The sequence below is a fragment of the Siniperca chuatsi genome, linkage group LG22, assembly GCF_020085105.1.
Source record: "Siniperca chuatsi isolate FFG_IHB_CAS linkage group LG22, ASM2008510v1, whole genome shotgun sequence".
Taxonomy (NCBI): domain Eukaryota; kingdom Metazoa; phylum Chordata; class Actinopteri; order Centrarchiformes; family Sinipercidae; genus Siniperca; species Siniperca chuatsi.
This window is the reverse complement of record NC_058063.1, coordinates 15,683,677-15,702,653: the sequence shown is the minus strand read 5'-3', so window position 1 is coordinate 15,702,653 and position 18,977 is coordinate 15,683,677. Positions and strand designations below refer to the sequence as shown.

Sequence of the window (18,977 nt, the reverse complement as noted above, 5' to 3'; positions counted from 1 at the left end):
GATCTTTGCAGCTTTACACACAACCAGAGTGTGAGTTCACACAGCAGCTGAACGAGTAAACGCTGAGGTCACAGCCAAGTGCAGAAGGTTCATGGGGGAAAAGAAGGAAATATCCACTTTACAGATTTCAAATTCGGAAAGTGAGAACTAATCTCAACTAGATTTTTTTTAAATCTCCAAACAATTTCAAAAATCCAACAAGGTTTTTGGGTATCTAGTCTAGAATTTCCATTTTATTTTAAAACCTGGGTACCACTTTCTAAAAAAGGGGTTATAAGTTGTAACTAATGACTTTGTTAATATCAGTAAATCCTGCACTAATGCTTTATAGATCAGTTGTAAGCCATTAATAAGAACAATAATTGGGTTGACAGCTTGCAAAAAGTCTCTCTTCCAGCTTTATCTTTTTAGTTCTTCCACCATACTCTCTATTTTTTCTGTTTCTACACGTGTTAAATACAGAAGATGTGACATGTGGAGGCCTAGAGTTGTAGAATTAAATAGTAGTATTTCATTTGTCCATCTTTCACATTATTGTTTAGTTTTTATTCACTGATGAAAAATTACTACATTTTGTCATAGTTCTCATTTTCAGTGGTTTCTTACTCGTGAAAAATAAGAATCAATCAATTAATATTTTTCGTCATAGTTTTCGTTGATTGCAAACTAATGGGAGTCTCATATCAGGTTCTCTGGTTTACAGATGTGGAAGGTCATGCTAAATTATAGGATAAATCCTTTAGATCTGGAGGTAGTAATAATGTATGTCAAGTTAAAATACGTTTTTCATGATGCTCAAAGCTGCTAGGCATGTAACGAGCACCAAACTGGCTTTCACTTCTGGCATCTGTTTTATTCCAACCACTGTTAAAGATTAGTACACGAATTTTAGTAGAGTGGAGTGTGATGTTATCAAGTGTTCAGCCTGTGGCAGGCCGACTTGGAAGATATGACAACCAACAGATGGACAAACTCTGACAAAGGAGAGACGCGCTGCCTTCTTGAGAGTAATCACGACCTACCAATAAATAAAACGAGACAGATCTGCCACAAGCTAGTTTAATTTCTCCTCCCATTCATAGGAAAATGATATGCACACAAAATGTCTCTTTTCCTGTCTCCCTTTTCTTTCCTTTCCCCATATTGACCTTAAAGGCCTCCCCCTCTCCTTTTTCTCACTATCTCAATCCTTTTATCTCTCTCCTTCCCTGGTCATTTCTGCTGAACTCTGAGGATTGAGAAGAACGTGTCCGAGGGATGTGGAAAAAAGGTCGAGATCATGGTTAGGTGTGATGCTGGGATGTCTGTCAGGACCTCATGGATGAAAGAGCATGGCCTGACAAAGGGAAAGGGGAGTAGAGGTAAAAAAGGATATGAAACCACCCCTGCAGCAGCAGGAGAAACAGTCAGGATAACTACTTGCCTTCCTCTCCTCTCAAAGATTATTAAAGAAGTAACACCTTCGATAATCGTTGAGAGAATCTAGATGTCCAGTGGCAGCAGTGGCTCTGCTATTGGGTCACTGACAAGTCCAAAAATATTTGCTTTCTGCCGTATGAGAAACTACATGACTCACAGAATAATCTGATCACAGAGGCTTTAGTCATGTTACGTGCTCCATGTGCTACAACTGCACACTGGTTTGACACTTTAATAATTCACACATGGTACTAAAATGTCTTTTAGATGGGGATCTCAGGGTGCTTCAGTCTTTCTCTACTCGCAATTCATTTATCTCACTGTCATTTGATCTGATCATGCCTGGTGGTGGTAGAGCCCTGCTTATTCTCCTCTTCTCCTTCATCCTCTACCGCCCTCACTCAAAACAGGCCCTGGTACAGCACTGCGCCTGTGTGCAGCGATACTGAGGGAGGTCGCCGTGCGGTCACTGCGCAAAGCCTGGTCGCATTGTGACTCGGAGCTGCAGAATGTGCCATGATGCATTAGCGCGCTGCCGGCTGGCTGAACATGAGGAACAGGGAAAGGAGGAGGAGGAAAGGAAAAGAGATAGAAGGAGGAGCTATGGGATGGAGTAAAAGGCAAAAAGATGGGAAAGCAAAAGAGGGAGGTGGAACAGAGGAAGAAGGAGGGGAAAGGAGCATAAGAGGAGAGAGGGAGGAGGAAGAAAGTGAGGGCATCAGCGCACTTACACAAGCAGAGTTCAGAAGCCCCCGGGGCACAGGGTCCTTGTAAGGTGGCTCATTAAATATGAAGGCATATCGAGGTTGTGTGATCACTCTGGTATCTACTCCTCATCTTCTCTTTCTCTCTGTTTTCTCTCTCTCTTTTCCACAGTCTCACTTTATTGCTTCTTAAGTCTTCTCTCCCTCTGTTTCTCTTCTCAATCACTTCCTCGCTCATGGTTTCTGCTCTCCATCACTTTTGTCTTCTTGAAACTCTCACTCAGTGATAACAACTTTTACACTTTCCATAAAAACTTGTTACATACCAGTTTTCGGTTTCTACAAAGGCAGTTGAATTTCCATAATGTTTATCTTTTCAGGAAATATGACAGACAAACTATCTTCATTTTATAGTAAAGTAAACATATTTTGATAGGGCTTCAACAGACCAAGGGTTCACAGTGTTTTCCAAACGTACAGAGCAGCATAGAGCCCTTAAAGTGAAGCTAAATCCAGACAAAAACACAAACAGAGTGTTTTGGTAGCCAATGTCCCTGTTGATTCTGGCCAACGAACTATTTTGCACGCCCCTTACTTTGTTGTCACCCCCCTTACGATCTCCCCATGATTCGAGTCTATCTGTACTATCTACTATTAATAAAGGCTAAAAAAAAATCTTTAAAAAAATTAATAAATAACCCAAAATGGAGGGATAACATTTTATACATAACCAAAAAAAGTGTATAGAACACACAAGACTGAATGTTTTTCCATCTCATGTGCCCTTAGACCTGATAGCCAATTGGTCAGGTGCTGTTAGCCAAGCAGAGGCTTCTAATGCGCTGCCAATAAAAACAGATAGGATGCTATTGGATTGTGTAAGGGACCAATGGGAGAGCCAGCCACGAGGCTGCTGGGACATGATCTCATTTTCATCCTCGCCCTAAGCAGGTTTAGACAGCTTTGATCGGCCCATTGCTAATCTGCTCTGCACCAACTGGATGTGCAGTATGCATGCATGCACACTCGCTGCACGCACACAGACACACACACGCACAAGTTTCATTGTATTTTCTGAATGCAATGAGCATTTCAGAGTATGAGAGAAAAAATGTTGAGGCAAGGCAAATTTATTTGTATAGTACAAGGCAATTCAAATTACTTTGCATAAGATATAAAGGCATTAAAACAAGATTTAAAGGAAACACAAGGCAATATAAAAAGACATAAATAGGATTTAAAAGGATTAAAATAAGCTAAAATAGAATAAGAAAGATTAAACAGTAGAATAAATTGCAGCGCAGCTACAGTGCAGTGCAAAATATGAATAAATATTCCAAAATTTAACTTAATAAGATGCAGTGGCAAACAGAAAAGTCTTGAGCCCTGATTTAAAAGAACTGAGAGTTGGAGTTAGAAGGTACATCTTTGAACTTAGAGTCAAAACACTCACATAAACAGTTACTCTCATCTATCTTCTTGCAAACTGATCTACAGACGTCACATGACTTAGAGCTTTTAAGGTTTTGCTGCCTTTAAGGAGCATACACTCTCATACAGTACATGGACAATCAAACACACACACACACACTCAACTGTCAGAAGAAAGAGGTCATGTCGGGGATTGATGTCCAGGGACTTGTGCTGAAAGTCAAACATGAAAGAGCTCTACAACGAAGGCTCTGTACCACCTCTGCGACATGTGACCGAGGTCAAAGGATGCTAGTGAGGCTGAGCTGTTCTCTGACTATTAACCCATCTCCACTCGAATGCACACACAAGGACAGTACACACGTTCATGTGCACACACACACACGCAGTTTACGCGTACTCACTCTTTCTGAGCACACACATGCATGTGTAACCAAAGTAGCGGCACGGCTGTGTTGTGATAAAGGCGAAGGCTATGGGGGGGTTGGAGCTCGAAGCAGAAAGCCAGGCGTCCTTGGCCCGTCCTTGACCCTTCCTTGACCCTCCGCTTGCCCATGACAGCTTTGAGAAAGAGAGAATGACAGAGGATAAAAGGAGAGGTCAAAAATTAAAGATCTGAATGAAAATATACAGCAAGTTTATTGACTCATCTTATTGTTGGGTAAATGAACATAGCTGGCTCATACAGCAGTTTCCAAGCAGATACATTGATGATGTCTTCTATGTTTGGAGCAAACTGGATGACAAACAAAAAGTCATAAGAAAAAACAACAACAAATAAAACATTGATGATAAATTGAGCATCAAAGTTAATTCTTGACTTTGGAAATTGTTTGACAAAGAAAAACAATCTTAACTCAATGTCCACTTAGTACCTTTAGCCAGACACTGATTGAGACTGTGAGATGTGGTCAAAAGCTCCAGAAAAAGCTAGTAAATGGACATCGAGTTTTTTGACAAACTAAAAATAAAGAAAAAGATGTAATTGTTATTGTGGCGATGATGAAGGTGATAAGAGTGGTGATGGTGGTGGTTGTTGAGTCGATTTTCTTGTTTTAATCTTTATTTTACCTCTTTTCATGTTTTTGCTTTACATTTTAATAATAGTGTTTAATAATGCTTTATGTTTTAATAATAGGTATTTTAAGGGGAAAGTATAAAAAGGGTGAAACAACAAAGGTAAACAGTTAAGAGAATATGAGTATCAAGTTTCCTGTAATTTGAATTTGGGTTAAGGAAGTTTGACGCTGCCTATATTAAGGGCATTATGACACTTACCATCTCACATGAGAAAAACAAAAACTAGGAAACCAAAGAAAGTGACAACCTTAAACCCACGATAAAGTAGATTTAAGTGATTCTGAATATTTTGAATCAACAAAATTCTGACTCTGACTTGTCTAATTTGCTTAAAAAGTAAATACTGTAAACCCAAACTATAGTATCTCTGCCATGACAAACATTGTTCTCCACAGTGCATATGTGCCCACACTCAGTTCAGTTAGGGGTCAAGTGGTCAATAGCAGTGATCAGAGAGGCCTGCTGCCCGATGAGCCCATCAATCCCTCAGCCCCACAGAGAAATGGAGAATAAAAATGTTTCAGTTCATATCGGCCTCACGTGTGGCAGCAGGTCCAGGGTGCAGCGGAACAAACTCTGAGGCATCCACAGCGTTGGCAGGATTGATCTGCTTTACTCAGGCCAAGTGCGAGCTCCTAATCCTAATACACCATCAATACAAGCACACTAGGGATGTATGAGGAGAGAGATGTGGACGTATCCATTTCTGCCGTGCCTGCACTCACTCATCTGCCTGCATATGTCACAAGCTATTACACTGACTCAGATAAAACAGGCATTACTGAATATGCTTTATAAGGATAACAATTACATGCTGATGAAGGCTGTATCTAGGAAACATGTTCAGTGTGGCTGTTGAGTAAAAACATTCTTATACCAGGTGGCTGTCTGCGCAGTTCCTGAGCTTTTTCCACATTTTCTCCTCTGATTTGAGCATCTGCAGCCCCCGTTTGCTCAGTTATTTTCAACAAAAGTAAGGTAAGAAAAAAAGTTTAAAACTTAAATTCAACATACTATTTCAGTTTTCAGTTACATTTTAAAAAACAAATTTAAAAGAGAAAAAAGGCATAACGTGGACACCAAATAAACAGTTTTGGAGGTGCTCTATCATGACTTTACAACACAGAACCAAGAAGAAGGCCTAGTTTCCTATATAGGCTTCTCTTATCAGCTACTCAAACAGAAAAAAAAGATTGTAAAAGATTATATGCTCATTAACTGTTAAAAATTGTATAGAATACCATGCAAATACTAAATATGTTGGGGAGTCTTTAGAGGAATGTACCGCATTTTATTGAGATACCATAAAAGAAGAAACCATAACTATAGGATTCAGTCAATTTATTCAAGAGTTCCCACCAAGAATGATCCTTACTGTACCAGTAACCTGTTTATATTTTTATGATCCTTATCATTAAACTGTTCATATTTTTGGCATATTGTATATTTTGGATTTGCACCTTACTGATATTTTATATTTGCACTCTACATATTTGCTCTCGTTTCTACTTTGTACTGCAACTGCTGCAAACAATTTCCCTTGGGATTTTATCTTATCTTATTTAGTGTGTGCCTTAGTTTAAGTAAAAATATATGGGCTATTGCTAAAATATACTGTATAGTCATTTGTTGTTTCACATTTTTAGTCCAACAAAAAACTGTTTCATTATTTATTTGTGACTTAGTTGTCGTAAATCAGGGTTCGTTTCCCGGTTACCACGTTACCATGGCAACCATGGAACCTGTCAACAAATCCGGAAAACAAAGACGTGGGAGATGTAAAAATTGGTAAAAATAAATAAATAAATAAATACGTTGAGTATTTTAGCTCATACGTTATTTTTCTGTGCATGTAGCCTAGCTAAATCTAAATGTTTATACATTAGTCAAGCTAGCTGCTTTGAGCGCTTTAGTTTGTTATATGGGCCATTTTGAACGTTACATGACTATTCACTCGCCGAAAATCACCGTTCACAAAAGTTGTTCCGTTGTGACTAACGTGGCTATAGGCTAAATAATCTTTCCTAAAAATAATGATAATGCTTCGTAATAAAAAAAAAAATTGGGTCAAGTTAGCTTAAATCTTTATTGTGCCTTATAGTATTTATAGCCTAGCATTTACAACAGTTTCTATATGCCTTCATTTTTGCAGGAAACTTGCCTACAGAGCTCCCCCAGACGGGCAAATGTTTCCAGCTGTTGCTGTTGGGAGCCAAGAGAAGCTGGATGTCAGTGTGAACAGACAGGTAGGCGCATTTACATTACAGTATGGTGAAAGATACACTGTATGTTGTTTGTCCACTCCTGTGGCACAAAGAGTACAGTGCAGAAGGGATAGGGTAGTGATGGAAGACAGTAGCCCACTCCAACCAATTACTTAAGAACAACTAGGGCCTACCACCACATAAATATAAAAAGTAAGCATTCAGAATTTGAGTAAAAAAGTCTTAGATGTACTAACTGAGAAGAAGGGTACCTTGATGTGATTAGTGAAGTATTCTGTAGGCGTAAATGGGATTTTACTGTTTCATTAAAACCACACACTTTCACAATTGCCAGTACCTTAAAGATTTACTTGAACAGCACATTACTAAATGTACTGAACTTCCACATGTGCACCTTTCATGGCACATGTGACTTGTCATAGCAAGAATCACAAGGGTGTAAGAAATAACATGTAAGTGTCCCAGTAAGCCACGCCAGTGAGAAAGCATACATAACTGTAGCTGTTGGACTCAGTATGAGCTCAGGTCTTGTAGGTTGCAGGACAGGTTATAAAAGCGGGCTAATTTCTAGTAGAAAACAACATTGGGGAGTACACTTTGTGCTTGTCTTTGTGTTTCGTCCTCCAGGGTCTGTCAGCGCTCCACATGGCCTGCCTTTACGGCCAGCTGGCTACTGTTCAGCTCCTGGCGGAGTCCAGGCCGGGGTGGATCAACAGCAGCGACAACCAGGGTCGCAGGCCTGCTCACATGGTCCTGTCCTCCAGGAGCTCCCCCAACACTACCTCGTGCCTCAGATACCTGCTGGAGCACGGGGCCGACATCAACGTGTAAGGGCCTTATTAGTTTATAAATTCTGTCAGCTGGATCCAGCGCAATCCAAAGTAAAGCGTTTTAAAAGAGAAGCTCAGAATAGAAAGCATAATAAGCATAAGTAAAATTATAATTACAATGAGATGATGGTGAAAGTTTATAGCTGCTGCTGCTGCATGGGATAATGATGGTAATGATGATGATTATGATGACAAAAGTAATGGCGATGGCACTGTAGTTAATGATAATGAAGCTGAGAAGATTTTTTACATAATTTTTACTGTTATTACCAGTGGCACAGATTCGGGGTCGACCCTGCTGCACCTGGCCGCCTCTGAAGGCCTCCTGGACTGCACAGAGATCCTCGTGCAGGCCGGAGCAGATGTGTTGGCCAAGGACAGCATGGGACACACTCCTTTGGATTTGGCCCGCATCTGTTGCCACAGAAAAGTAGCAAGGTAAAGAGCTAAAAGAACAACTCACACCAGAAAGGAAAGTTCAGTCAAACTGTTTCAGTTAAAATTGACAGACTTCTTGTGTTTTTGTGTAGGTATCTGAAAAGCTGCATGTGGCAGAAAGAAAAGGAGAAAGAAATGCACGAGAGGAAGCTAGTTCAAGCTTTATACAGTGATCTTGTGGACATGGCCAAGCTGAATGATCTCAAGAAAAAGGTTAGTTTGTATGTTGTGGAAACCCATTCTTCCAACATTTATGGGGTAACGCATAAATTACCCCCAAACTGTGACAGAATCAGAGAAACATTTACATATCAAAACACTGTTTTTTGTATAAGAAAACACACAGCTGAATGAAATGTTACTTAATAAAATATAAAATGTATTCTTGAACAATGTGATCAATGTTCAGATTAAATGTTTCAGGTAGTAAGAATATTAATCTTGACACATCCCTAATAAGTTTAAGATAAAAACATTCAATGTCAGTTCAAGCTCAGTCAGTATTTTTCGTTCTCCTGTCATGTTATGACATTTGCAGCATATTTCTAACATAAAAGAAAGAAAGAAACTAATCACTTTTTTCATGTCCAATTTTAGACACTTATTGATGTGAAGATGGCAGAGTGGGCAAAAAAGAAAGGCTTGCCCCTCCTAAAAGATTTCTCCCCAAGAGTCCTGATGAGCCAGTACCACACGCAGTGCCTCTCATCAGATCAAAACACAAAACATGCTAAGCACCTGTTGAAGCACCAGCCAGGAGGCCCTCAGGAGGACAAATGCACCTCCACCAAGCAACCCCCAGCCTCATCCTCCAGGCCCTGGACCATCTTCATGGGCCTCCAGCCAGAGAAGCCCCCCAGAGAGCCGGACCTCCGGAACAGCATAACAGTGTGGAGGGACAGCAGCAGCAGGCAGCCTCAGTACATCACCAAGTGGGACACTACGCCTCGCCCCGCCCCTGACCTGCCTCTGGATGTCCTCAAGAGGGTGTTGTTCCCCAGAGCCTTCCCTTCCAGGATCGCGTCCCCTCTGTACTTTAAGCCACAGAACATCGTGGAGGTCCAGCGCCGAGGATACCCCCAGGGGCAGAGCACCTCCCCCTGGACAGAGGTGGCCATGCACCTGGTTGAGGTGCTAGAGCCCAGACACTACTGATCATCACACTCTGCACTGGATGAGCTTCAACTAGACCTGAAATTAGTAGATGGTTTTAAGAAATGTATTAAAACTCATCGGGTATTGAAATATTTAATCTATTTTTACATCCAAGGAAGAAGGTGGTGGAAAGAACATGCAGCCATTTTTTTTTAGATTTAACATGTCTTTATAGTTTTTATATCAAATGAAGTGGAAATTAACATTTGAACTCTGTTCAGTCTCACATCAAGAGTATCAACAGGCATACAAGCAGACCTTCCCTAGCAAAATATCCTGCCACCCCACATCTTCAGCTCAAAGTGACAAAATTAAAAATGCCACACACACCAGACGCTGCGCCTCCAAACGTGGGGTGAACGGAGGGGTGAGTGAAAGGTGAGAAAACCTCAGTGAACTGGGTCACCTGTCACAGATGTATCCCTGCACTTTCACTGATCCCCCCCAGGGAACTGGCTTGGGATCCAGGTGAGGGCTTGTCAACAGCATGTGTGTAACTGCGAGCTGTGGCCTGTCAGCTAAAGGTGTGTGTGTGTATGTGTTGTGGTTTTGTCTTTTTTCTTTACTTCATGAAGCACTTCTCACCTCAGTGGGGGTCAAAGTGCAAACTAGCCTCAACCTGGTGCACCCACTGTGACAGAGCCACATGGGACTGGGTAACATAATGACAGATAGACAGTCTGGCGCGCACGCACACACACACACACACACACACACACACTCACTCACTCACTCACTCACTCACTCACGACGGAGTGGAGTTCAGGGTGTGACAACAGTTGGAAAATTCATCGTACCGCAAATAAAATTTAACAATGAATGGGTGAATTAACCTGATTTAATTGGACATGACGAGGATCAGTACATCTGTTTTTGCCTTTATGCCCTTATGACCCAACCTGTGAAAAGAACCATTTAATTTGTGAGTTATTTTAACAAAATCTCTTTTATTGTATTATACAGGTGTGTGCATACCAGCCTACGATGAACCGCACTCAGTAACTGGTAAAAGGAATTTCGGCCTCTTTAATAGTACTTTCATCAAACCACTTTGAGCAGCTTTTGTCACTGCAGAGAATCGATCATAAGTGTTTTCATTTGTCTTTGATGTCAGGTTAACTCAATGATCAATGTACAAAAATCAGTTTGTTATTACTGTGAATTAAAAACTGTTGCAGACTACAGCGCTGGTGATTAATGAAGTGTAGATGCAAGTCAAGAAAAAAAGAAAAGAAAAGAAAAAGTGCATCGTTTTTGTGGCCACATGTAAATAATCCAGAGTGGGAGGGCAGAGAGTATTTATACAATGTCACACCTTCATAAATCAGAAGATGATTCCTTAAAACTTAACTTCAGACTGCCCTTTCTTATTTAATTTCTTATGTTATCTTAATAAGCGATTCTGTGGCGACCTGTGGAATTTTTCCTTCACTGAAACACTTTTATCCTTTCTAGGATCACTTCACACCAAAATCTAAGCTTGGACATCAGGATTTAGCCAGAAAGTATTTTTACGCTGTCTGATTTTTAATCAACCATCATCTTAGGAGACAAAAAGTTTTTACTAATCATATTTTGTCTCCTAACCTGTCTTCAATGCTAGTGCTTAGTGTATTGAATCAGATGAAGTGTGAGACCTACAACACAGAAATGACAGCAGATGTCATCTCAAGAAGAAAATTGATAATGATTTATCTGCCAAAGTCAAAATGTACTGGTATTTGGTGGCTGTTAATTTCAGACCCTGCGCATATATATTTTAATACCAAAGCTTAAAAAATGGAGGAGTCCAACATGACTCTAAAGCGTTGCGCTACAGACAAGATCCCCTTAGTGAGGTCTCTAGTAGATGTTGTTGACAGTACAGACAGACAGAAAAACAAAGAAAGACGAACGTGGCCTGTGTAAACTCGTGGACTCGTCCAGCAGGAAGCTCTGTTCTGTTCATTGGTCCGTCCTCTTCGTGTGCTCTTCTCCCACTTTGGCCACTGCTTCGTTTTAGTCCCATCAAGAAACAAATTTCCTTAGTCCTTCCTTCCTTCCTCCCCTTAATCTCCAACACATACACACACTCACAGACCCCCGACCTCTGAGGCTGCACCCCGAGTCCAAGGTCCTCAGTACATTTTCTGTCGGCTGGGCAGCACTGCCTCCTTGAGGAAAGAGAACACGAGGAGGATCCCAGACCTCTTCCCCCTTTTGCCCTTGGTGAAGTAATTAGACACCACATCATCTATAAATAAAAGAAAATAAGAAAAGGACAATTGTTTATAATTCCATCCATCCATTACCCATACCCACTTATCCTGTGCAGAGCTACAGGGGGCTGAAGTGTCTGTAAGTGGATTTTTATGGAAGGTAGGAAATGTGTCCAAAACCTTATTATGTGCTTTGGAAAGTGACATGCAGTAATGTAAAATATATGCAATTTGTGTTTAAGATAAAGATAAAATAAACTATACTGATCCCACACAGGCACAATGAAAAAAAAAGGAGCACGCCCAACGTGGGGCTCGAACCCACGACCCTGAGATTAAGAGTCTCATGCTCTACCGACTGAGCTAGCCGGGCTAATATTAGCTTAGGGGCTAGACGTGACATGTTCCTTTAATAGACAGAGACATGGTTTCCACTTGATTACAACATTTGACAAAAAAATAGGTGGTGAAAATGTTTATATAAGCGTAAGGGATCTAAGAATTTCCTAAGAAATTGTTGAGCTAGAGAGAATCCAATAAAACATGAAGAGTCGCACAGTTGTCTTGATTTTGTCTGAATGGGGCCCACTGTGTCAGACTTTGAAAATCCTTGGTTTTAAGTATACTGAACCCTTAACTGCTACCAATGCTCCAATCAAAAACAACACACAGCTGAAGAGAATAAAAAGCTCACCTCCTTGTTGCATGGTAGACGGAAGCACATTTTCCCCCGCTGACAGTGAAACAAAGAAGGCAAAGGGGATCACCCACAGGCAGATGGTGAAGTATGCCAGCACCTTGATGCCAATCAGGAACAAATGAAGGATTATAAAACAAGTATTAAAGAAACTATAATAGCAGAAAGTGTTTCCCCAATTCATCAAAAAGCACTATATCAAAGACTGTACAAGGTATCATAAACCTGGGATGAAATTACCTCTGAGAATGGATAATACTCTTGTGCAAAGTACTGGAAGGCCATATAATGGTTCACCACCACCAACACTGAACAGTGAAGACAAAGGAAAAGAAACAATGTTGGAAAAAGTAAAAGATATTCATGTACATGTCACTGGCAGATAATGTGCATTGATTCAACTTAATAATTCCTCACAAGATTATTTTGCTCACTGAACGAAAGGAAGCTGTCTTTTTAATTTCACATAAATACCATGAGCATCTATCTTTACTGTTATTTTAAGTTTTTTATTTTCTTTAGGGGATGCTGATACCAGTTGCTCTGTTTAAAGACATAAAGAATACAAAGCCAGGGTCTATCAAACCTACCGCAGGAGAGGATGAAGTTTGGGGAGCTCAGCAGTATGTAGGGGAAAGTCTGCAGGAGGCCGAAGTACACCAGGTTGGTGAAGAGGCCGACTCCCACCATTAACACTGGGAAGCCTTCAAAAACATAGAGACCAGCCAGCACACCTGTCGAGAACTGGACACGTTCACAGAAACAGAAGGCGTTGTTGACTACATATTTTACTGCAGTACATTCTTAAAAACAAGTGCATAAGGAAAATGACATCACTCTATATCCACTTACTCACCATTATCATGTACTTTATTATTCGACTGGTGGCTACTGTGTATTCTTCTATTAGTTCTGCCAAGTAATACAGGCCAGCAGCTGGATTAACACAAAGATAAGGTGATAAGCAAGCAAACAGGAAGAACAACAACAACAACAACAACAACAACAGCAGAGAGCCAGAATTCTTTGTCATCTGTGCTGGAAATCAACATGAACGACAAGTTAAAACTATTTCCACTTTTGCTGGAAATCAACTAGCCTAATATTTAGGGTTCCAAAAAATTAAAAGGTGATTTGTTCATTTTCTTAGTATAACAGGGACATTTCAGAACACGCCAGACATTGTGTCTTGTGAATTAAATAGTTGTTTATTACCAGGATAGTGTTTTCTACACTGCAGTCAACAGTAGGGGGCTTGGTATTATTTGAAACTTTTTAAAAAATAGGTTATGATACAATACCTGAGTTTTTGCACCACTACCAAAATGATACTTAAAAAAATAATCATTCAATACCTTACTTTGAGGAATATGAACATGTTATTCTACAAAGCTCTGGGTAGTTCTCAAAAGTTCTCAAATGTTAAACCTGCAGTGCTGAAATCGTGTCCTCCTTCTGACAGTGAGAGTAATTACATAAACACTGTCGGCACGTGCTTATGACATATAGGCTCCGCCATACTCCTAGTTGCCGTAGGCAACGGTTGCTCCCCCCTTCAGTTCTGGCATCACTACCGGCGCGCCAGCGCAGGAATGCCGCCACAGACACCAGATTTAAAAACTCTGGTATATTGCCAAATACAGAGAGATTTACCTGGCGGTGATAGGCTTAATCAGCATTGTGTGAACTCGTTTGGCTAGGGCTTGAATGCAACGGATGTTCATTTATATGTAAAAGTCCCACACTCCAGCTTTAAAGGTGGGGTATGTGATTCTGGAGAAATCCAGTACCATGACAAATACCATTATCTACAGTGAACAACGACACTGCAAGTATTGTAACTAACGTTAGCTAGGTTGTGGGTTAGCTTAGCTAACAGCCAGAGAGGACGAGGCGGTTTCCCAGAGCCATCAAACCAGCTCCAGAGAGCGATACTCCCAACTCTCCTGCTACTATAGCTAACAGCAGCATATCTTGGCAGACTAGAAAGTAAGCTGAATCTCCGTGGGTAAGTCATTTAACGTTACCTGACACACAAATCATTGCTGGAATAGTGCCGTGTGGCTCGGTCTGAGCCACTTTGTTTATTTCCCATTTACAGAGCCAGGGCTGTGTACAAATAGCAGGATTTTTTCAGTGCACAGACTGAACTGAGAGCTAGCAGACTGTGAAACTTTTAGTACTTTAGTACAGTTTTCTGTTCTTGGTGCTAAAGACAAATTTCAGTCAGTACCCACAAGTTATTGAGATTCAATACCTTGCCCTAGTCAACAGCCAAGGCAAAGCGAGAAAGACAGGCCAAATAATATCAGTTCAGTTTAGAGTAAGTTAATAAAAACACACCAGCAACACAGACATGACCCACAGTCATGTGGAATGAAGGCCAAACACAGCCAAAAGGAGGCAGGCAATCAAACTAGTCAAAACATGTAGGCTATGCCAGGAGCTGAGATGGTGACGGCTCACAGAGCAGAGGCTCATGGGAGAGTCTGAGAGCTTCATCACACGAAGGCAATCTGCACTTTCCCAAAGATAGATGAGTCAAAAGAAAAAGAGAGAGAAGAATAGAGACAGCAAATTGCCTTGCTCTTTTGAACTCCATATTTGTCAGCTAGCAGACAGATATTCACCCTAACCTTTGTTCCTCCTCTCAGCACTGGACAGCTCACCACAATAAATAAAATATGAGCAACCAATTGGGCCATTTTTTGAAAATCACTGCTGCTTGCTGGATTTACTAGAGGAACCTAGTGATATCTACCCTGCCTGAATGAAATACGGTATAAAAATAAATAAAATTATGAATAAAATCAGGCAATATTGACTAAGAAAAAGTAAGCAAAGTAAGAATCTGATATAGCATGTGATGCCAATGTTTAGTGTTTGAAAGGTTTAGATACTCTGACACAGGTTGGTGGTCCTAAGTTGATAAGAGGTGGGAAGACAAAGGACACTGACATCAGAAAGTAGGGCTGAAGGCACTCACGGGTTACACATGGTCTTTCACGTAGTTTTGATTACAGTGCCACACTGTTGCAACATTATGAAGCAGCTTCTGAGTGACAACAAACAGCAGGAAGGAAAGCTACTAAATCATGTCAGTACCACTTTCTAATAAGGCACCATTAACAAAGCATTTAGAAATGTATCTAATGTCTTTATTAATGGTTAATAAATCATTTCCTAACGCTTTACAGATCAGTTATAAGCCACTAATAAGAAGTGCCAGGCTGAAAGAAACCATTTTGGCTTTTGTCATCTCTTTCTATTCGGTAATAATACAGTAATAAATGTTGGTAAAAAATTGATAAATGCTCAAGAGTTCTCTCACTTTCTGAGAAGCCGAGTGGGCAGTAATAATGTTAATAATGTTGGTAATAAACAGACACTCTGTAGCACTTTTCCAGGCAGTATGTGACTGTCCATTGGAGAGCTCTTTGCAATGAATTTATGAGATACTTAAGCTAAAAACACAAAGCACATGTCATGCTGGAGCAGAGAAGACACCAGCCAAAGGGATTTTCACAACCTGGCAAACCAAAAGTTGTTCTTATGAATGGATCATAACTGACCTATATAGCATTAGTATATGTAGAGGTTGTCTTATTAGAGTGTGGTGACATAATTTAATCTAATGTGTTTTTTCTTTTCAGTCGGATTAGCAAGCATGGAAACATGAAATCCTTGTTCCTTGATCCAGTCTCTTTTTTTTGTTTTTGTTTCTGCTGCTGCCACGCTCATGCAGAGAGTAAATAGCTAAAGGACGGAGACCTAACAAGTATGACTGAGTTTGACAGTCAGCAGCCACACCTGTCAGCTGCAACAGGTGTTACGTGGCCAGGTAACTTAACCGGCAACGTGGACAGGCAGTCTCTTTGACAAGTTTCCTGTAAAGGTTTTGGAGCAAACTCAACATATTGAAGGCACTGCGTGTGGCAGGCAGGTGGGCCACATGTTAGGTAGCCAGCTTGTCAACCAACCTACTGTATTGTCAAATGTTAACAAACGAAAATGCCCCCAAGCTAATGTTAGTTAGATGTGAAGCAATAATGGCTAGTTTTTATTAGCTTATATGCTAACTTTCTTACTAAAGACTGCGGCTGGATGCTACTTCAGCTGGTCTTTATTGCATGTCAGACATTATGACCGCACTGACGTTATTTGCTGAGGCATCGACTCATTGATTAATTTGTACTGATAAACCCTAGAGGGCTGAAGAGAGAGAACGCTAAATGCTAATTTAGCTAACTATTAGCAAACATTACATCTAGCAGAAGTGTTTCCCAAAATTATCATTAAGTATAAAATTAAGAGATTCAAAAATTTAACCATAATATAGTATTGTACTTTTACTTTATGGTACACCTTCTTAAAATATGTAACGTTATCATTTTTGAAGAAAAAAAACCCCATCTTGTCTTCCTGTACTGGCAAGCTAGCTAGCTAAACATGTAGGTAGGTTAGCTATCAGTATTTAAGTGAATTAACGTTAACACACACAACTTGTTTAAGTTACTCTTGAGGCAGGATTGCTGTTTGTATTTGCATGGCATTTTATTTACACATTGGTCAGTGCTAATACGGCCGCAGCTTTGTGAAACGGAGCCCCATTAACGTTAAATGGTGCAACTTCACCTGCTGACTTCGTCCGCTAGCATTAGCAAGCAAATAGTAGCTAGTACGTTAGCACTTGCAGGGATTCTCGGCATGCACTTACCTATTGCTAGAGTGACGAAGGATATCTGGATCACCAACGACAGCCAGCTGAGTAAATAAATAAACCACATCTCTCTGCATATGAAACAACACACATAAATATGAAAATAATACAGAAATAGGCTAGCTGGCTGCTAACTAGCTCTGGAGAACCGGTCAAAGCTCCTCCCCCCGTGTTTTCAGCACAGGCTGAGGAGAGCAGAAAAGATGGGCCTTGTCTCAAGGGAGGAAAGGTTTGGTTGTAGCGCCATCTGTGGTTGGAGGAGAAGTGCATTAGTCTGACATATCTTTTCTTCCTCTTCTTCTTCTTTTGATTAGGTAGACTAGACGCTACAATGGCTCTGTTGTTTGCTATTAATGTTCCTTTTGACAGTTATCTATATTTCTTATTTTCCAATACTGTACAGATATTCCATCAGTTTCTTCATTTTAGTTCAGTTGTCCAGGTTGAGTAAAGTGTGCCGAGTAAACACAGTTTCTCCAGCTGCTCCTATAGGTCTTTGAACAGCTCTTCCTCCTTTGAAGTGAGTAATTCTTGCACTGGATGAGGATGTGTCTTACTGTCTCTGAGCCTCCACACTCACATTTGCCATCCAGTGGCTTCCCAATCAGAGCCTGCCCACTCCTAAGCCCACAATGCACAAGCCTCAACCAGGCTATGGCAGCTGAATCTTTCCTTTTGTAGGCATAATTGCTTTTTCCACTGTTTTCTGTTCTGTAATGTAAAATAAGAACTCCCCTTCTTTTCTTCTTCTCATGTATTCTGCCACATTTCTTTTACTGACTTGTTAGTGTGTCCTGACAGTCCGTATTGTAGGGCAATTTCTACTCTATCCTCATGAGCAGCATTCTTTGCCAAGTAATTTGCTTCCTCGTTTCCCTCTATACCCACGTGTGCTGGCCTGGTACCTATATAAAACCCACCTCACATCCTGCTTTGAATTCTGTATAATGTTTGATAAATCTCTGTCAGTATATCAGGTCTGGACTTGGATTTGATGTCTCTTATTGTAGTTAAAGCTGCTGCTGAATCACTACATATGACTGAGTTATCTGGTTTATTGTCTACCAAAGTGCCCATAATATTGCCAGCATCTCTGTTGTGAATATTGACATGTACCTTTTTAATTCTTAATTCAGGAATGGAATCTGGATCCTTTGATCCATCTGTAAAAATCTGTAAATCTGATCTCCATTCTTGTTGCAAATGGGTCTTAACTTCCTTCACTATATCCCCTGATTTCTTTCTCTTATTATTCAGTATGGGTAGATCAACTTCAGGTTCTGGGATTAGCCATGATGCTACAACAAACCAACAGACTGGAGGGCACATATTAATATTAATAATACCAATTTCCTCATCTTTAGATTTGAGCTTATTTCCAAAGTTAGTTTTGACCTTCCTCGCTCTTCCCAGGAATTCCTAGTTTTGATCTCGCAGGCATTTTGTTGGAAATGTTTCACCATGTCCTTTAATTTTCATTAAGTATATCAATCCAAGTTTACATCGCCTAATTTCCAAGGGCATCTCTCCCTATTTATCAACAGGGCAGGTATTAGATTAGTGTGAAATGCCCCACTACATATTCTCAGGGCTTTAGCTTGTACTATATCCAGTTTTTTATCACTATAGGAGCTGCTGATCCAGAAGCCATGCATCCATAATCAACAACTGATCTAATCATTGCTCTATATGTCAACAGATATCTCAAATATCTGTCCTGGAAAATAAATGGAAAATGGCTGCAATTATTCTCATTCACCCGTTCACACACACATACACTCGCAAATGGATAGCCGCAAGCTACCATTCAAGGCAAGGTGCTGGTCTGACCATTGGGAGCAATTTGGGGTTTGTGTTAGCAGCGACTGCAATTTGGGGTTCATTGTCTTGCCCAAGGACACTTCAAGATGTGGACAGACAACCCTGTGATTACTGGATGACCTGCTCTACCTCCCATAGAGAAATAAGATTGCTACTGTCCTGATTTATGAAATGTCCTGTTTGAGTGTTTGAGTGTGGAGGCTCATGAAAAGAAAATACTCACAGTAAGTCAAAACTACAATATTGATTCAAATTTTGA

The 18,977-nt window shown here is 40.5% G+C and overlaps 2 protein-coding genes and 1 non-coding gene across 3 annotated transcripts; 1 reads left to right on the top strand and 2 right to left on the bottom strand.

Annotated features, from left to right (window-relative positions):
- The first annotated feature begins 6,211 nt into the window (after positions 1-6,211).
- On the top strand, positions 6,212-10,464 carry ankrd53 (ankyrin repeat domain 53). The gene is made up of 6 exons (XM_044184674.1): positions 6,212-6,422; positions 6,787-6,880; positions 7,487-7,686; positions 7,963-8,127; positions 8,220-8,340; positions 8,725-10,464. The coding sequence occupies exons 1-6, from the start codon at positions 6,361-6,363 to the stop codon at positions 9,280-9,282; spliced, it is 1,200 nt and encodes a 399-aa protein (XP_044040609.1). The 5' UTR covers positions 6,212-6,360; the 3' UTR covers positions 9,283-10,464.
- Positions 10,103-17,101, bottom strand: tex261 (testis expressed 261). The gene is made up of 6 exons (XM_044184675.1): positions 16,895-17,101; positions 13,034-13,113; positions 12,768-12,921; positions 12,418-12,485; positions 12,175-12,277; positions 10,103-11,515 (listed from the first exon to the last, which is right to left on the bottom strand). The coding sequence occupies exons 1-6, from the start codon at positions 16,962-16,964 to the stop codon at positions 11,400-11,402; spliced, it is 591 nt and encodes a 196-aa protein (XP_044040610.1). The 5' UTR covers positions 16,965-17,101; the 3' UTR covers positions 10,103-11,399.
- On the bottom strand, positions 11,781-11,853 carry trnak-cuu. Its single transcript has one exon. It is a non-coding gene; the product is annotated as a tRNA-Lys (tRNA).
- Positions 17,102-18,977: the final 1,876 nt, after the last annotated feature.

Excerpts from the sequence above, each read along its gene's own strand:
- tex261 (XM_044184675.1), bottom strand. The coding sequence starts at position 16,964 with ATGTGGTTTATTTATTTACTCAGCTGGCTGTCGTTGGTGATCCAGATA. Across the intron at positions 12,922-13,033 it reads TAATAAAGTACATGATAATG|TTCTCGACAGGTGTGCTGGC; the intron begins GTGAGTAAGTGG and ends GAACGTGTCCAG. Across the intron at positions 11,516-12,174 it reads GTCTACCATGCAACAAGGAG|ATGATGTGGTGTCTAATTAC; the intron begins GTGAGCTTTTTA and ends TTTTATTTATAG.
- ankrd53 (XM_044184674.1), top strand. The coding sequence starts at position 6,361 with ATGGCAACCATGGAACCTGTCAACAAATCCGGAAAACAAAGACGTGGG. Across the intron at positions 6,423-6,786 it reads CGTGGGAGATGTAAAAATTG|GAAACTTGCCTACAGAGCTC; the intron begins GTAAAAATAAAT and ends TCATTTTTGCAG. Across the intron at positions 8,341-8,724 it reads TGAATGATCTCAAGAAAAAG|ACACTTATTGATGTGAAGAT; the intron begins GTTAGTTTGTAT and ends GTCCAATTTTAG.